Genomic DNA, 19,110 nt, shown 5'->3' with positions numbered 1-19,110 from the left:
CTCACTTTTGTTATTACAATTATATTGAACTTTATGAACTTAGTTTCTGTATTTCAAGTACTGGCTTTTGACCTAATGTAGTTAAGAAAAATCAATTCCAAGATCCCAAATTGTTTCACGTAGTTATAATTTTTTAAATTCCAAATGTTTATTTTCAAGACTCTAGAATCAATGTTAAAAGTGAAGCCCAAACTAAAGATTAATTTAATGATCCAGATTATTTTAATAAATCCTTGAAAATTTCAATGAATGCTTTGTTTACTTTTCAAAATAATTGTATTGCTTCTTTTCACCACTGTTAGCCAATAATGTGGCTACCAATTTGAAGTGATGTTTTTCAATTATCTTTTAATGAATATCCAACAGCAAAGAATTTTTGTGCAGTTATAATTTTTATAATTTATTTTATGATAAAATGTTTTTTTTTTGGCCTCCCACCATCCCCTAAAATTATTATCAAATGGCATTTTAAAATTAACCTCTCATCCCACCTCCCTATCAGGGAAGATTTCAGTTCATTTCTCTTTGACACTAAGATTCGCTCACTGAGCCATCTCAAAGGATCATCTCTTCTTAAAAGTACATTTGCAGTAATGAGAACCTACCATTTTCATCATTAAGACCTAGTTGACCAAATTTGTTGCGTCCCCATCCAAAGATAGCTCCAGAAAGGGTGAGTACAAAACTATGGGCTCCTCCTGCTGCAACTTGCATGAAAGGGATTCCAACCAAGGACTTAATCAGTTGTGGTGAAGCTTGCTTTTTACTGTCAGTGCCTAAACCCAACTGGCCATATTTATTCTGTCCCCAGGAGAAAACTTCACTTGCTGTAAAACAAAAATCATAAAATTAAACAATTTTTCTCACACACACAGTTTCATTTGAAGATCATCAGTTATTTTGAGATATTCTTCCTCTTATCAGCTGGAAATACATATTCCTCTTAAGTTTATTTCTTACATGGAAATATAATATTACTTAGAAGAACATTCTATATTTAGAAATGAATGGTAAGTAACTATGCTCCTCAGGAAAGGACCATCTCTTTTTAATAATTCTCAGGTTTTACTTTTACTCTATGATTTCTCCTGAAGAGGCACTCATCCAAGCTCAAGTTATCAATAATATGCTAATGCCAAAACCGGTTTGGCTCAGTGGTAGAGCGTTGGCCTGCGGACTCAAGGGTCCCTGGTTCAATTCCGGTCAAGGGCATGTACCTTGGTTGCGGGCACATCCCCAGCCAGGGATATGCAAGAGGCAGCTGATCGATGTTTCTCTCTCATCAATGTTTCTGACTTTCTATCCCTCTCCCTTCCTCTCTGAAAAAATCAATAAAATATATATTTTAAAAAATAATATGCTAATAACATTCAAAATTTTATTATCAGACCAACCCTGTCCTCTGAGCAATAAACCCATGTATCCAATTGTTACCTGACACCTATTGGATATTTCAAGGCACTTTCAGCTCAGTGTATCCCAAACTCAGTTCATGACTTTCACTCTACCTCCCATACCTGAATCTCTTCCTAGGGTTCCCTCTCTCAGTAAATGACATTGTAACTAATTTAACAGCACAAATCATAAATATAGGTAGTCATTCTAAATACTTCCCTCCTTTCTTACCTTATACAAAGATTTGAATCAATCTATTTGAATTACCAAGTTATATACAATTTTATTTCTAAAGAAAAATATGTTAAATAGATCCACTCCCCACCATCTCTCCTGGTTCCTAAAATAGTTCGGTCTGCTTGGCATTTTTGCCCCCACACTGCCACCCTCTTTTGCAACTTTAAACATATTTTTTTAATTAAATAAACAAAACTAATACATTAAATAACTGACTGGCCAACAACTGATTTTTAAAAATTGATACTATAAGATAGTACACAAAGTAAATCTCCCTCTAAAATTAGATCTCCTTATTTTCTTCCCAAGAGATAGCTACTCTTTATCAATTACTGATCAGTACTTCCAGAAATATTCTATGCACATACTAGTAGGCATTTGTACATATACATAGAATATAAAAATGCAGATTTGATAATGTTGCTCACCTGAAAAATGCCAATTTTTCACCCACTTGCTGTTCCTTTCAACTAAATTTCCCCTTCATCTTTGTCTAATTCACTTCCACTCTCCCCCAGCAGGAAGCCCTCTCTGATCTCTGAGATTAAGTTCAGTCACTCTATTACATGTTCTAAATATCCTAAAGTTTTTTTCTTTAGTCTTTTTTCATAGTATGTAATCACAGTATTATTTGTGCGACTGTATCATAAGGGCTAGTAGTGTACTGCTTATCATTGAATGTTGCACACTCCAGAGTGTCTAGTTCATACTAAGTAGAGGGGGGGAGGAGGATTGATTCACGGAATAAATAAGATACTGTCCTTAGATTAAACCTGAACAAGGCAAAAGATTACCTACCTATGAGTCAAGATAGAAAACTGCCCTCAACAGTAAAAACCTCTGAGTTTAAATTTATCATGGAACTACCTACCAAAATATTAAAAGAAAAGTTGGCCAAGTAAAATAAAGAATATAGGAATGACACCTTCCCTATTACTTACAAAAGTCTAAATTCCTTATTTTGGGATTTAAGGCCCTTTTTAACAGATTTGTTTTTAATTCAGTTTCAACTAAAGTAAGAGTATGTTTCCAATTCTCTCACAATACCCACATAAAACTACATATCAATACTCAAATAAGCAAAATAGTTTCCTGATTCTATGCCTTTACTAATACTATCACCTTAGCCAATTCTCAACATTTCCCCTAGCGTTTCTAAACATTTCTCCAATTCTGAATAAATTCTACTAATCTTTCAAGACTTGCATCAAATATACTATATCCCCTCATTATTGCCACTAATTCTACTGACTGGAACTAACTACACTTTTTCTTCATTCCTCTAGCATTTTACTTTAACCTTGTCCAAAATAGCATCTATCCTATATAATAAAGAGATGATATGCAAATTGACCATCACTCCAGCACACAACATGGCTGCCCCCAGGTGGACACAAGATGGCCACCACGGGAGGACAATTGGGAGGGACCAGGCCTGCAAGGGAGGGCAGTAGGAGGAAGGGGGGCAGACCAGGCCTGCAGAGGAGAGTAGTTGGAAGCGACCAGGTCAGCAGGGGAGAGCAGTTAAAGGAGACCAGGCCGGCCAGCAGGTGAGGGCAGTTAGGGATGACCAGGCAAGCAGGAGAGGGCAGTTACAGGGGACCAGGCCTGCAGAGGAGGGCAGTTAGGGACAACTGGGCCGGCAAGGGAGAAGTTAGGTGTCAATCAGGTTGGCAGGGGAGTGGTTAGGGTGTGATCAGGCTGGCAGGCAGAAGCAGTTAGGGGCAACCAGGTAGGCAGGCAGGCGAGTGGTTTGGAGCCAGCAGTCCTGGATTATGAGAGATGTCTGACTGCCCGTTTTGGCCTAATCTCACTGAGGTCGGGCCTAAAAAGAGTCCGAGATTGGAGAGCGTGCAGGTTGGGCTGAGGGACACCCCCCCCCCCCCGCCCCCCTGTGCACACATTTCATGCACCAGGCCTATAGTATATATATATATAAAAGCCTAAGCAACCATCCAACTGCTAGCTAGACCATCCAATGGTGGCTATGATGTGCAATGACCACCAGTGGGCAGACAGTCCAACCGCTAGTTATGATGCACACTGACCACCAGGGAGCAGACACTCAACGCAGGAGCTGCCAAGCTCCAGTGACCTGGCAGCTGCGGTTCTCAGGTGATGCATCAGGAACCAGAGAGGAGGGAGCCCGATTCTGAGGTGTGTCACCCAAGAACTGCCCTCTTGCAATCCAGGACCCCTTGGGAGATGTTGGAGAGATGGTTTTGGCCTTATCCCTGCAAGCCAGGCCAAGGGACCCTCTAGACTCGGAGTGTGTGTGTGTGTGTGTGTGTGTGTGTGTGTGTGTGTCTTTTTCCCCCCTTAATCTATAACTACCCTGTTTCCCCGAAAATAAGACAGTGTCTTATATTAATTTTTTCTCCCAAAGTTGTGCTAGGTCTTATTTTCAGGGGATGTCTTATCTTTCCATGCGCTAGGTCTTATTTTCGGGGAAACACGGTATTTATTTGTATATCTGCCTCTTCCACTAGATGGTATGTTCTCTAAAGCTTAACTTATCTTAAGATAGGTCTCTTAACACATTGCGGACCAGTAGTCTTATCGCTAGCTTTATCCAGTGGCCACATAAGTTCCTATTAAACAAGTACTACAAAAAATGTTTTATATAACTGTTAAAGGCACACTTTAAAATTAAATACCCATTGCATTTTGCAGTTATTACATGCTCTTACAAGCTAATATCTTTTTAAAGTATGATACTTTGGTAAAACACTGTGTAATATGAAGCGAGAATTCTCATGATCCGTCCGCAATGTGTTAACTTACCTATTCTTTACCCAAGTTACAAATCCTTAGCTGGCATATGAAAAAATTAATCTAATAAGAAATGAAATAAAACAAAGCTAATAGGAATTTTGGCCTTCTTGTTTTTATTTATAAATAGTTTATCTGTGAAATCAAATGAGGTTGGGCAAGTCATAACTTTCCCCAGCTATGAAGGAATAGCATTAAACAAACTAAAGAAACAAATAGAACAAAAATAAATGTCATTTATGGCTATATAGTAGCAATATATAATTTGGCAATGACATCATACAACAACAACAAAATATCAAATACCTATGGAAAAATCTAATAAAAGGAGTCTAAGTCTTCTCCATAGAAGACAACAAAATACTACTGAGAAAAATTAAAAGATTAAAGTAATGGAGGGATATAGCATGTTCAGGGACTAAAAGACATTGTGTGAAGACTTTTCTCAAATTGATTTATAGAGACAATACAATCCAAATCAAAATCCCAATAGTTTGTGCATCTGTGAAAACTGTCAAGCTAATTCTAAAATGGATATGAAAAAGAATCAGGACAATCTTAAGAAAGAACAAAATTGGAGGACTTTCTGCTCAATTAAAGTATCCGATATAATAAAAGCCCAATATACTAAGTGCCTGGCTGTCCAGTTGTATGTTCAACCAAAGCGTAATATGCTAATGATATGCTAAGGCTGCTCAACCACTTCCTATGATGTGCACTGACCAACAGGGGGCAGATGCTCCTACTGGTAGGTTACCTTACTGCTGGGTTCTGGCCAACTGGGCAGGCCTGACACGCCCTGAAAGCCCTCCTGCAGTCCCACCCCAGCTGGCCAACTTCCCGCATCCCTTCCCCAGCCGATAGTGCACCAGTGGGATCCCTGGGCCTGGTCTAAATCCTCTCACAATCCAGGACCCCTCGGGGGATATCAGAGAGCCGAGAGCCGGCTTCAGCACGATCCCGCAGGCCAGGCCAAGGGACCCCACTGGTGCACGAATTTGTGCACTGGGCCTCTAGTCAAGTAATAAAACTGAAAAAGGAAAATAAAATAAAAACAATGCTTACCTTTAGAAAGTGCAAGTGAATGATAATAACCACAAGCAACTTGTACTATCTGGATATCTGATAAACATTTAATATTTCTAGAAAAGAAGAGATATCAGAATCAGTTAATTCCAGTTATTAAATGGATCCTGAATCCTTAATTCATATATGCTATTTCTTGACCACCTACTATGTACAAGTTGTTTCCTACCAACCTAGCAGCTCATGTTATATTTTATACATGCCCAATTTATCAAAAATTTGTTAGTCAGTATACAAAATCTAGACATAAAGAAAATTAAAAGCGAATTGAGAAAATACTTTGAAAGGACAACATTTAACAAACTATATGCATACCTCAAATATCCCTCAGAGCGCTTTTACAATTTATTTTCTTTAATCATAAAAATTTAAAAAAAAATTAAAGTTTAACACATAAAATTTGTAATATATTTGTAAAATAAATGTACATGATCTAATTTGTCTAAAATTGATGTCCAAGTTTAATATATGTTCTCTTCTATCGGGTTAAGAACTAAAAATATTCCTATTATGTGAATTGCTACCATTCTCAAATGATGAAATCAATTCTTTTGGCCCTTTTGCTTTACATCTAAATCAGTGACATTCAACTTAATTCCTAACCAGGGAAATTTAATAAATACACATTTATTATCACTGACAAGTTCAGTCATTCTGCTGTCTGCTTTTTTCCTTATAATTTTTATAGTTTCTTTTTTTCTCCCATTTCTGAATTTTCCTTAACTGCAATATGATTTCTTAAACAATACAAAAATCAGGTAACTGCATCAAACATCCCAGGTTTTTCTTAAGCAGTCCCCTTTACCTGACCATTCTATTGTTTTTACTGAATGAGTGTTTTCAAGAAAAAAAGTGGGAAGGAAACATGTTTCTTATTTCCCTTTACCTGATACTGCCACCTGACCTGATTCGGCCAAATGAAAGTCCGGAGCAAGTTCTGACCAGAGAGTCGATAATCATGATTTTCGGGAGGCAGCTTCAGCAAATCAAATTTTGAGCAGGAGAAAGATGAGTTACTCTAATCCCATATTAGTATTAAAAATATTTTTATTTAATGGATTTATGTCTTAAATATAAAATCTGAAAGTTATGTTGCTAAAATTTAGCAGAACCTAACAAGTTAGAAGGATCTAACGTACCTTCAGATTTTAAAAGGTAGCAAAATGTCCATATTTCTGCAATTACCAAAATCAAACATTGGCAATGCAAAAACAGGATTTAATCAAGTCCAATTTGCAAATCAAATAAAACACTTCAAAAGTTACATTCTTATAGCACCCTATGTTTTTTCCTTCAAAGCATTTATCACTATTAATTACTGATATACTTATTTATTTATTACCACTGTACTATTAAACATTAAGCTCTTTGATGGCAGATTAAGTATCTTATACCCACACAATCCCTGCCACCTACCCGAGTGCCTTACAAAAAGTATGTAATGAATACATTGTTAAAGGATAGGTAAATTTATAAAGTCTTAGAGACTTTAGTATTAAAACCATTCTAACTGAGTGAAACTAATAAAATGATTTCTATTGTCCAGAAACAGCTGTTCTCACAAGGATCATATCACACCTTCCTGTCATAATTTTTTATTGTATATGTCCAATAAATAGGACTTTTAAAAATAAGCTACAAATTTAACAATTATTTTTCTAAAGTTTGCATGGAAAAGTATGTATTTCCAGGTACATTAAACTAAAGATAGCAAAATCAGGTCTATAGAGACCACTGATACTGATAATTTCAAGAATAGATTATTTCAAAACATAACAAAACTAGAAGTAGAAAAAGACTACTACCAAAGTAGTAAGAATTTCAAATTTCCATTTATTATTAGTTTTACATTCTTTAAAGTATCAGTTAATTTACATTTTCATCTTTTAGCATAAACATGATTTTGTTCTCAAGAAAGTACAGTCTAATGTGAATCTTCACATTTCTGATCACTCTTATGAAAATCACAAACAGTAATTTTAAAAAATCTATTTGTATATATTTGAGTTTCCTCCTGTCTTCTATACATTTTATTCAAAATGTATGTGAAATTTACAATGCTGGCTGGCATATCTAAGAATCTAGAAAAAGCCTTGCATCTAAAAAATGATATAGTACTGAAACTTAAAAATAAAAAAATTATTGGCAGTCTTTCATAAAAATATATTCTTACTGAAATATTAAATTGGCCTTTAAAAGTTGAAAATATCAGTAAAAACAACATATGTCACAATAAACCAGACAGACTAGTCTACAACAAATGTATGAGTTTGAACAGAAAAAAATGACTACACAGCTTAATGTTAATATGATGCTTAACTAACACAAAAGCAGAATTTTAAAGCAAAGGCCTCAAGTTAAGATCTCTTTCAGGTCCCCATCTAGGCTCATAAAATAGTAAAGTCACAAATACATAATTTATTACTGGGCAACCTTCAAATAAATTGATATACAATGAAATTCTCTCTTTACAGTTACCTTTCTTTCCCATTTACTGATCATCTACAGATTACTGATAGAAATCTCGTATACCAGAAGTGAACAGAAACAAAAATGTAAGTAGTGAGAATTAAGACACCAGTGAAGTAAAAATGAGGAAAAACTAGAAAGCTCTGCTATGAACCATGGTTGAGAATATTAACTTAGAAAATCTAACATGTATGTCCCTTTTCAATCCTAAAACCACAAAACTTTTAAAATCTTAAATTAAAAACCCCATTCTACAACAATTACTTTTGGGAGAAAATAAAAGCAGTATAAATATGACAAACATGCAGTTACTATGTTTTTATGAATGCTTTGTTACTAAACCAAAATCCACTGGTTGCAAATTACCATTTTCTGAAATAAATCAAAATTGAAATGACTAAAAGAATTTAATTTACTTAATTAAAAAAAAGATTTCCCCCCAACAGAACCATCAAGAGACATTAAAAGCATAACGGAAATACTCATTTGTTTCACCACTCCAATTATTTGTCATCACAAAAGAAAAAAGGGGAAAGAAATTTGTGAAATTTAGTCACAGGTTTAATAAAAAGGTGATTGTGATGTATCCAAAGTCTCAACAGACAGTTCGTTACCACAACAAATATAAAATGTCAGACCAATGATAAAAAACTTTTAATATGTTACAACACAAGGAAGGTTACAGGCTTATTAGAAGAGCTACCTTTCCCTAACTAAATTAAAAATATAAAAATAAACTAAAAAATCAACAATAAGAAACTCATTCCTAGCAATGATAGAGTTTCTGTTCTGATATATATTAGTAGTTCCTGTGCTCCATTTTCTTGTCCTAGTACTACTTTGTATCTTTTAAACCAAAATAAATATCATTTTAAAATTAAATACAAAATATCTAAATGTGTGTTAAAAAGTGCTACCTAAGCCAAAACCGGTTTGGCTCAGTGGTAGAGAGTCGGTATGTAGACTGACAGGTCCCAGGTTCGATTCCAGTCAAGGGCATGTACATTGGTTGCGGGCACATCCCCTGTAGGGGGTGTGTGCAAGAGGCAACTGGTCGATGTTTCTCTCTCATCGACATTTCTAGCTCTCGCGCGCGCGCTCTCTCTCTCTCTCTCTCTCTCTCTCTCTCTCTCTCCCTTCCTCTCTGTAAAAAATCAATAAAATATATATATTTTTAAAAAAGTGCTACCTAAAATTAGCTTAATTCTTTGGTTCTCTGGAGATTTCTATTTTGTCCCTATAACTATTAGTAGGAAGAAGGAGCAAGAATTTAAAGAGGCAAAAAAATTGTATAATTTTTAAAACTAAGCATGACTTTGTGTATTATTTTTCTATCTAAAATAAATTAGATGTTTTTATCTAAATATTTATATTTTTACCTAGATATGTTCATGTTCTTATAATTTTTAACATTAAAACAATGATTATGCCTTATGTAAATCTTTAAGACTAAAACACTGATGAAGCATTATTTATTTTCCATTTTTAAATAATTCTATGATGACTAATGGTTAGCATAAATCATGGTCACTGCTATATAAAAAAGTGGAAAGTAACTGAATTCTTTTTACACTAAGCAACTTCTGTACTGAATAAAAACAATAAATACTAAAAACAAAAAATAAAACAAAAAAAAACACAAACAAGGTAGAGAAACATGCAACCAATCAATTTTTACTATGTCAATAGCTGGGCTAGTCAAGATATGTGGGGGAAAACAAAAGTATAAAAAAAGGGGACACTCCACCCAAATTAAAGGTTAGAACCTAACTAGAAACCTTCAGAATTCAAAGGGGAGAAATAATAGGTGTCAACTTTTACATGCCCAAAGTATACAGGATAATTTAATAATAAATTTATGATAGAAGATTATTAAGGACCTCTTTTTGGTCACCTTTGTTACCTGGGTACTCTGATACATTCCTCTGATCCTAGCAGGCCAAGTTGTCCATCAGAATCGAGACCCCAAGCATACACCTGGCCCTTGTCATTTAGTGCTAATGTATGAGCTTCTCCACATGAAACAGCTAGAATATTTTGGGCATCCAGGGCAACAACCTGCTCTACAGAAATCAAGGAGAAAAACATTATATTCTAGTTTAGAACTACCAATGGAAATAAAACACAATCTTCATCTTGCATAAGAAAGCTAAGGAAATGCTGAAATACAGACTAAGTATAACTTCAGTTAGTCTGAAAAATCTAGCAAATATGTTCCATACAAAATTTTCATTGTGGAATATACATATATATCATAGTGCATGATTGACTCAGAATATACGGTGTTGCAAAAAAAAGTATATACACATTTTGAATAACTATATAGACGGTGTTTATTAAAATACATTTCATTTTCAAAATTGAGCTATCAGCTGTTAAAATGTATACATATTTTTTGGGGAAACTCTGTATTAAGTGACTTGAACATTTTGGGGAAATGTTAAGGGTTAAAAAGATTCTCTCAGAAAGTGATCTTCATTCAAAGCCATTACCAATATAAGAGAGTCCAGCTAAAAGGGGAATCACTTAAATAACCTGGGCTGTTTTGTTTTTGTTTTTTAATAATAAAATAATTGACACATACATTACCATATAGATACTACTATGGAATGATTCTGAATTTAATGAAATAGCCTGAATTGGCAATTTCTGATGGGAAACAAATTTTTTACAGAACTCATTAATGAAGCATCTATTGGATAGGCTAAGGAGAGAATTGAAAGGCAATGTGACCACAACAAATGAATTTCAGTTTATTGACTGCCATTTTAACAGCAAAGACATAAAAACTCTGTATGTGGTTAAAACGTGCTCAAGTTTTAAACTAGGAATTAATTCTAAGTACTGGCCCTTCATAAGACTATCAGTAACCACTGACAAATCAGTCAAGAATGTGAAATTGTTTCCTTAATCCTAAAATGTGCAATGTCTTATCAGTTTACTATTACCACAAGTTTTTGTTTGTTTTGTTAATCCTCACCTGAGGATATTTTTCCATTTATTTTTAGAGAGTGAAAGAGAGGGAAAGGAGAAGAAGAAACACATAGATTGGTTGCCCTCCTCTCCCCAGGGAAGAACCTGATATCCAGGTACATGCCCTTGACTGGGAATCGGACCCTTTATCCTTATATGTGAAGGTCAATGCTCTATCCATTGAGACACACAGGCCAGGGTCCAGCACAAATTATTTTAAGACACCACTTAAAATTATTTTAACTTAATAAGAAAGCTTTAAGTTTTTCTTTATTAAACTAAAAGCCTCGTAAGTAGTTAAAATGAATCAACCATACTTTGCTCTGTATACAAATGCTACTGTTCAATAATGAAACAGATCACATCAAGGAGATTTAAATCCCTATGTATAATTGTATCTGAATTACTATCCTGTGTTTTGGGGTGGGAGGTTAGTCCTAAATAGCTTCTAGGAATCTGTACAACTCTAACAATATTTTAAGTACTTACCTTAGAATACTATATGAGTTAATTACCTTATAACACTATATGAGTTAATAACAAGAAACTGTGAACAGTACGTGGAAGTTCATTATACTACTCTCTCACTCTTTATATGCATATTTTCATAAAATTATATTGCAGAAACTTACAAAAAAGGAAAACAAGGTATAACATATTGTCCCCCAAAAAAATTAAGAAAAAGGACTTCGAAATATGGCATCATTTATTTACATCAAAACATTCCTGTAAGTTTTAATTATGAAGAAAGAAATAAAACACAGAAGAGATTTCTACTCTCTCACAGAGGCCCCAGAAATAAGTTAATGTTTCTCCAAAACAATCCTCAAGGGTAACTAGCGAAGAGCAGAAAATGTTAGGATGACAAGAAGAATGAGTAAGATTACTTGGTTAAACAATAATAAAGAGTACCTAAATTAGAGAGCAATAGCTATAAAATCAAAGGCACTTAAAATCCAAGAAACAAAGAAACAATCATTCAGACTAAACAGTAATAGCAAATAATACTTCTTGTGATCCATGCTCTAGACACACAAGGACAAATAAAACAAGAATTCTAGCTTTCAAGGAGTTTACAGTATATAGAATAACAAGCATGATAAAGGATTGTGATTAAATGCTAAAAGATACACAAAAGGGACATGGGAATTATTAAAGCCTTAAAAGATATCAGGAGGAATTTTGGAAGACACATAAAGTAAGACCTGAGCTAAGGACAGAGGAAGAAGAGTCCATGTACCCATTTGAGAAAATTCTATTTGTTATATAGCAAAACAAACTAAAAGCAATGAAAAGACTGATAACATAAACAGGGAAATAATATGTTCACTTAGAACTCATAGAGCCATACATTTTAAAAAATGTATTTTTATTGATTTCCTAGAGGAAGGGACGGGGAACAAGATAGAAACATCCTATAGATAATTAAAGGGTAATATGCAAATTGACTAAATGACTGGTTGCTATGACATGCACTGATCACAAGGGGGCAGGCACTCAACACAAGAGCTACCCCCAGTGATCAGTGTGCTCTCACAAGGGGAGCTCCACTCAGCCACAAGGTGGGTGCTGTACAGTGGTGGAAGCCTCTCCTGCCTCCGAGGCAGCCCTAGAGGCAGCCCTAAGGATATCCGACTGCTGCTTAGGCCAACTCCGCATCACCAGGACATCCCCTGAGGGCTTCCGGGCTGCCAACTTAGACCCACTCCCCTGGGGAGTGGGCCTAAGCCAGCAGGTGGACATCCCCTGAGGAGTCCCAGACTGCGAGAGGGTGCAAGCCCAGCTGAGGGGACCCTCCCCAGAGTGCACGAATTTTCGTACATTGGACCTCTAGTCAATGATGAGAAAGAATCATCCAGCAGCTGCCTTCTGCACACCCTCCACTGGGGACTGAGCCTGCAGCCCAGGCATGTGCCCCGACCATACCTTCCTGGTTCATACGTTGATGCTTAGGAGCCATGCCAGCAAGGCAAGCCACACACTTAATTTATGTACTTTTCTAAGTGGTTTTTAACCATTTATTATAAAAGTTTACATTTATCAAGAGAATGAGAAAACAAGCACAGACTGGGGGGAAAAAATCTTTGCAAAAGATATCTAATAAAGGGCTATTATCCAAAATACATGAAAAAACTCTAACTCAACAAGAAAATGAACAACCCAATTAAAAAAAAAACAGGCCAAAATCTGACCAGACACCCCACCAAAATAGAGGTAGATGGCAAGTTAAGCCTACGAAAGGATGGTCTACATCCTAAGTCATTAGGGAAATTGTAAATTAAAACTATACACCTATTAACACGGCCAAAATTCAAAATGCTGACATCACCAAATGCTAGAAAGGATATAGAGCTATAGATCTCATTGCTGGAGGACATTCAAATGGTATTGCCACTTTAAAAGAACAGTTTGGCAGTTTCTTAAGAAACTAAACACACTCTTATCATAATGATCCAGCAATTGCACTCCTTGGTATTTACCCAAGGACTTAAAAACTTATATCCACACAAAAACCTTCCCACGGGCATTATAGCATCTTTATTCATAATTGCCAAAACTCAGAAGCAATCAAAACGTCCTTCAGTATGTGAATGGATACACTGTAAATTAAAATGATAGTTTATTATTCAGCACTAAAAAGAAATGAGTTGTTATCAAGCCATAAAATGATATGGAGTAAACTTAAACATGAATCTTTTAAGTGAAAGAAACTAATCTGAAAAGGCTCCATACTGTATGATTCCAACTACATGACATTCTGGAAAAGGCAAATTTTGGAGACAGTCAAAAGACCTAATCTGTTGGGGAAAAGGGCACTCATATGTTGATAGTGAGAGTTTGATAGCGGGAGTACAAACTAGAACAATCTTAATGGAAAGGAAGGTGGCAAACCTAACAAAATATTTGTATTTTCTTTTTGAACCTAGCAATTCCATCTCCAGGAAATTATCCTACAGATACACCAAAGTGCTGAAAGGTAGCAGTGTATGCCTCCCAAAAATATGCCACTTTGGCATAAGGATTATTTCCAGCTGAAGGCCATTAAGAAGAAGGAAATACAAGAAAAGCTCTCCATTCTGATATTTGCCTAAAAGCAGGAACATAGACTTGTAAATGTGCCTCCTTTCCCTCTCTACCAGGAAGGGCAGAACTTAATCACGAGACAGCACCAGCAAAAGCTACATAGATTTTTCTAACTAGCCCATATTAGTTACCTGCGGGTACCCTATTTGGGCGCCAGTTGCGAGTGTCCCCCCCAGGGTTCGGGATCTGGAGGAGGCCGCACACAAATGAAAGAAACTAGAAAATATTAATCTGGAAATATTGGGGGCCAGATGGGAGCCCAACTCAAGGGGAAGGACTCCACCCCACTCTGGCCTTGCTAACCCTTTTATTAAGACTATGGGATACACCCACAGCCTTTAGGCAGGCAATTGCAGTAATAGCTCCAGGACAGCCCATCAGCAAGGATTTACATAAGACTAAAATGTGGAAGTTGCTTTAGCTACTATTGTCTCAACTAGACAGTGGGTGGTAGGCCTTTCAGAGCTTCAAGATTGACCAGTCTTCTGGGTTCCTTGTCCACACCTCCGCAGCTAGTGAAGACGATGGGCAGCTTCCAACAAAGGGCATGTGCCCAGGTTGCAGACTCGATCACTGATGTTTCTCTCTCTCTCTCTCTCTCTCTCTCTCTCCACTCCCCTCCCTTCCTCTGTTAAGTCAATTAAAACAATTTTTTTAAAAAAATACTAATATATACAGATAAAAAAAATGTGGCAAAATTTTAACTGTTTGGTCATTGTACTACTCTTTCAACTTTATGCTTCACAAAGTTCATATAAAATTTCTGAGAAAAATAACACTACCCATATCAGTTCACAATATTCCTCTTCAAGGAAAGAAAAAAAAAGAAACATTTAGTTCTAGGAGGTACAAAAAGGCAAAGAAAACATTAAGTAAAGGATATTGCCTTGGGAAAGAAAAAAATACATTTTTCAGAGACAGGAGCAGTAACAGAAAAGAACTAGATAAATGTAATCCTATGGAGCAAGAGGGTAATATGCAAATTAACTGTCAATCCGCCACAAAGATGGCAGCAGCCATAGCCACAAGATGGCTGTGCCCAGTCCGCTCAGCCCCACTCAGGGGAGGGGAGGGCGGCGCTGAAGGCCTCTGGGCAGGTTCTGGGCTGCACACATTGCACAGCTCCTCCACTGCCTGGAGGCAGGATGCCTTGGGACAGGATGTGGAGTAGGCCACAGAACAATGGGTTGGTTGGAGGTTAGAAGGAGGTGGCCCAGCCTGATTTCTTGGAAGTAGCTGAAATAACTTTTGTAACCTTTGGGTTGTCCATTGCAACTATCCTAACTCTCTCTTGTGGTTTCTGAGTATAAATTTGCTGTAAGACCTGTGGTCTACACTGCAGTTCGGCCTTTACACGGTGAAGTGCCGCAACTGCAGCTGCTGGCAAGCTTAATAAAGGCTCATAAATTTTGGTCTCTGACTCTGGTGGTCGTCTCTTGCGGGTCGTCCCGTAACAGGCAGCAGGCACAGAGCCGCCAGGGAGAGGGAACTGCAAATGGGCCTCTGGGCAGCGGGCATGGAGCAGCCAGGCCTCGCAGAGAGGTACTGGCACACGAATTCATGTGCAGGGCTACTAGTATAGATATGTTCAAGTTGTAAACACTGATAGCAAATCAGTATTACCTCATCATTACTTCTGGCTCTTCTTACACTTTTATTGTTAAAATCCAATATTTTTGAAAACCAATGGCACATTATTTTATTAAGGAGATAATATTCTTTTTTACTCAATAAGGCAAATATTGTTGTGTATAGATTTATAAAAACCAATTAAAATGTCAACCTAATGATGATTTTATTTCTACTTCATCTATTTCCTCCAAATTACCTTTGTATGCACATCTGATTTCAGCTTTTGTTCACTTACATGCTACATCAAGTAAATTTTGTTGCACAAACATTATAAGAAAAAATACTGTTACACATCATCTTAGCCAATACAGGATAGGTATGTGGTCGGCAAACTGTGGCTCGAGAGCCATATGTGGCCGCTTGAGTGTGGCTCTTCCACAAGATACCACGGCCTGGGCGAGTCTATTTTGAAGAAGTGTCGTTAGAAGAAGTTTAAAAAATTTGGTTCTCAAAAGGAATTTCAATCACTGTACTGTTGATATTTGGCTCTGCTGACTGAGTTTGCTGACCACTGGGATAGGTCTATAGCTTCATGTAAAATGCTAAAAAGATATAATCCTTCCTGTTGAATAACTAAGTGGATAAGAACATCCTATTTCCTTTGGAATCTAAGGAATATATCCCTCAATTCTTGAGTTTGTGAAAATTCATGTAGAATTATCTCCAAACTCAATGATCAGTGGTACTATCCACACTGACTTTCTGATTTATCTAGTAATTGTGAAATAGCTTTCTTTCTCTGTCCATTTTCTTCCCTTTGCCATTAAAGACAAAATGAAAATTTCTGCATTCTCAACTGTGGTCAATGAAAAGCTACAAAGAAAAAGAAAAGCTACAAAGATGGTGACTACAGGCTTCTTTTAAATCTTCTTAAAAAATGATGTAAAACTCAAAAAACTTAAGAAAACTGAAGGATGCTAAATAATGATTTATTTCACTACTGCACTATCCTTCTAGGAAACTTCATCATTATTCTAGTTAAAACTTTAGTCATTTTATTTTAGTCTACTTGGGAAAATAATCCATTACAACAGCCTTCTTGGGCTTACAAATCCTACATGGCACTTCAGCACTATGGTTAGGTGATTTTAAACTGTAAAATCACCAAAACAAAAACTATAAAAATGCACCCTAGCTGGTTTGACCAGAACGATCAGTGGATAGAGCATTGGTAGGCCGAGGTCTGAAGGGTCCTGGGTTCGGGTCCAGTCAAGGCATGTGCCTGGATTCCAGGCTCAGTCCCCAGTTGGGGTCATGCAGGAGGCAGCCTATCAATGATTCTCTCTCATCATTGATGTTTCGATCTCTCCCTTTCTCTCTAAAATATTTTTTTTAAAGTACAAAAATATGAAAAATGAGGCACTAAATATACTGCAAAAAGAACAGTTTACAGTACTGAAATGAGAAAAGGGTAGAAATATTTTATTTCTCTTCCCTTTTTTTTCCTTCCCCGCCCTTTTACCAACAGATGTATAATTGATTAATCAACTGTATATATTTAACCTTATGTTCCAGCTAAGATTTTGTTACAGTTCTCAATTGACCAGGCAAGAACAAAAGGATTTTTAACTCAGGAATTTGAGGGGAAAAAATAAACATTATTATATCACTCTATAACATAATCTGTCATCCACAGATGTTAAAACCTTATGTGGTGTTATTGTGTTCCCAAAGGGTTAAAAATGTCAAAAAATATTTACATGAAATTGGCAAAGAAACACATCTTTAAAATATGAGCCAAAAAAAGCTTTTTAAAAGGCAAGTTGGCAATACACTTTACAATTCTAAACATGCATGCCCTTTGACCCAGAACATTTCCTTTTAAGAATCCATTATACATTGTAAAACAATGTTTATTGAATCTGTTTGTAATTGGGGGGAAAACAACAGGAAATAACCTGATTTATAGTAAAAGTAGACAAGTTATGGAATATCTACCGGTATCTAACAAGACAAATATCCTATATTAGACACCTGGTGCACGAAATTTGAGCACTGAATGGGGGGTGGGGGGAAAATGGCCCTGCCTGGCCAGTGCCCTCTCACAGTGTGGGAGCCCCGTGATCAATTGCCCCAAAAAGGAAGGTCCCACCCAGGGCTCCTCGATACTGCTCCAAAGAGGTAGGCCAGAGCCAGGGATCCTGTCTCCAGGCCGTGCAGAGCCTCGGGACCCGCCTCCAAGCGGTGCACTCAGCCCCAACTCCCTGCCCATGCAGCCTCCTGGTGATAGATTGTTATGGAGTGAGGGCATGACTACCACATAGGCTTTTATTAGTACAGATAATAGAAGTCCAGTGACTGAACAGTGGAATGACCAGAATGATCAGTCGACCAGTCGCTATGATGCACACTGAACATCAGGGGGCAGATGCTCAACACAGGAGCTGCCGCTGACTGGGATGAGCAGCTGCTACTGCAGTGAGAACAGCTGCTCAGAGGGCAAGTTCACAGCCGCTTGTCTGACTGGGATGAACGTGTTCCCATGGAAGCCAATACCCACAGGACACATTCTCCACCAGTGCACAAATCCTGTGCACAGACCTCTAGTGTCAAATAAAATGCAAATCGCAGACCTTTATATAAATGTGTATAAAATTATGACTTGTAACACAAGTATAAAAGACATGAAAATATAAATAGTAGTAGCCATCTTTAGAATGTATAGGGAAAATGACTTCCCTTTTTTAGATCATATATTTCTTTAAGTCTAAAAAAGATATAAAGTACTTCTATTATTTTGGTAATCAGAAAAAAAAAAAAAAAAAAACTTTTTAAGGCATAGAAAGCCCCCAATTTATAAAATGACCCATGAACCCCACAGGAACAAATGTCCTCTTTCCCAACATCAAAACATTAGGGAAATAATTAACTTGGAGAGGTAAGAGGTTCTTAGCTATGAAACAGAGGCTGTGATCAGATATTGTTTATCTTTAGTTAAGTTAAATACTACCCACAAATTATCCTGAACTTTCTGGAACTGATAAACCAACAGAACTAATCAAGTGAGGAAAGCTAAAGGGTGCAGATATTTTTCTGACATTTAAAACTCAAATGAATTTTTCTATAGAAAACACTACACAGTTCACTTAAATATAATTATTAGGTACAATGTTTTTTTTTTAATATATTTTATTGATTTTTTTACAGAGAGGAAGAGAGAGGGATAGAGAGTTAGAAACATTAATGAGAGAAACATCGATCAGCTGCCTCCTGCACACCCCCTACTGGGGATATGCCTGCAACCAAGGTACATGCCCTTGAATGGAATCGAACCTGTGACCCTTGAGTCCACAGGCTAACACTCTATCCAGTGAGCCAAACCGGTTAGGGTGAAAAAACAGTATTGTTTATGAACACCAAGCAGAGATATGTTGATAACAATTCTAAAACTAAAATATATACTTTGTTAAATAACTAATTTAAAGAGGCATCATTTCAATTTCTTAGTAATTTTGCCAGATG

At 36.6% G+C, this 19,110-nt stretch overlaps 1 protein-coding gene across 4 annotated transcripts in view; it reads right to left on the bottom strand.

Annotated features, from left to right (window-relative positions):
- Positions 1 to 19,110, bottom strand: part of HERC4 (HECT and RLD domain containing E3 ubiquitin protein ligase 4) — a 91,386-nt gene that overhangs the window by 52,270 nt on the left and 20,006 nt on the right. For all 4 annotated transcript variants that reach the window (XM_084904247.1, XM_084904249.1, XM_084904248.1 and 1 more), the window contains 3 exons: positions 9,863 to 10,022; positions 5,470 to 5,546; positions 606 to 827 (listed from right to left, as the gene is read on the bottom strand). In XM_084904247.1, the coding sequence (XP_084760373.1) occupies positions 606 to 827; positions 5,470 to 5,546; positions 9,863 to 10,022 (459 nt within the window). The remainder of the gene's footprint in view (positions 1 to 605; positions 828 to 5,469; positions 5,547 to 9,862; positions 10,023 to 19,110) is intronic.

The sequence above is a fragment of the Pipistrellus hanaki genome (genome assembly GCF_964339955.1).
Source record: "Pipistrellus hanaki genome assembly, chromosome: 14".
In the NCBI taxonomy this organism is placed as follows: Eukaryota; Metazoa; Chordata; class Mammalia; order Chiroptera; family Vespertilionidae; genus Pipistrellus; species Pipistrellus hanaki.
The sequence above is the reverse complement of the archived record's forward strand: the minus strand, read 5'-3'. Positions and strand labels throughout refer to the sequence as shown.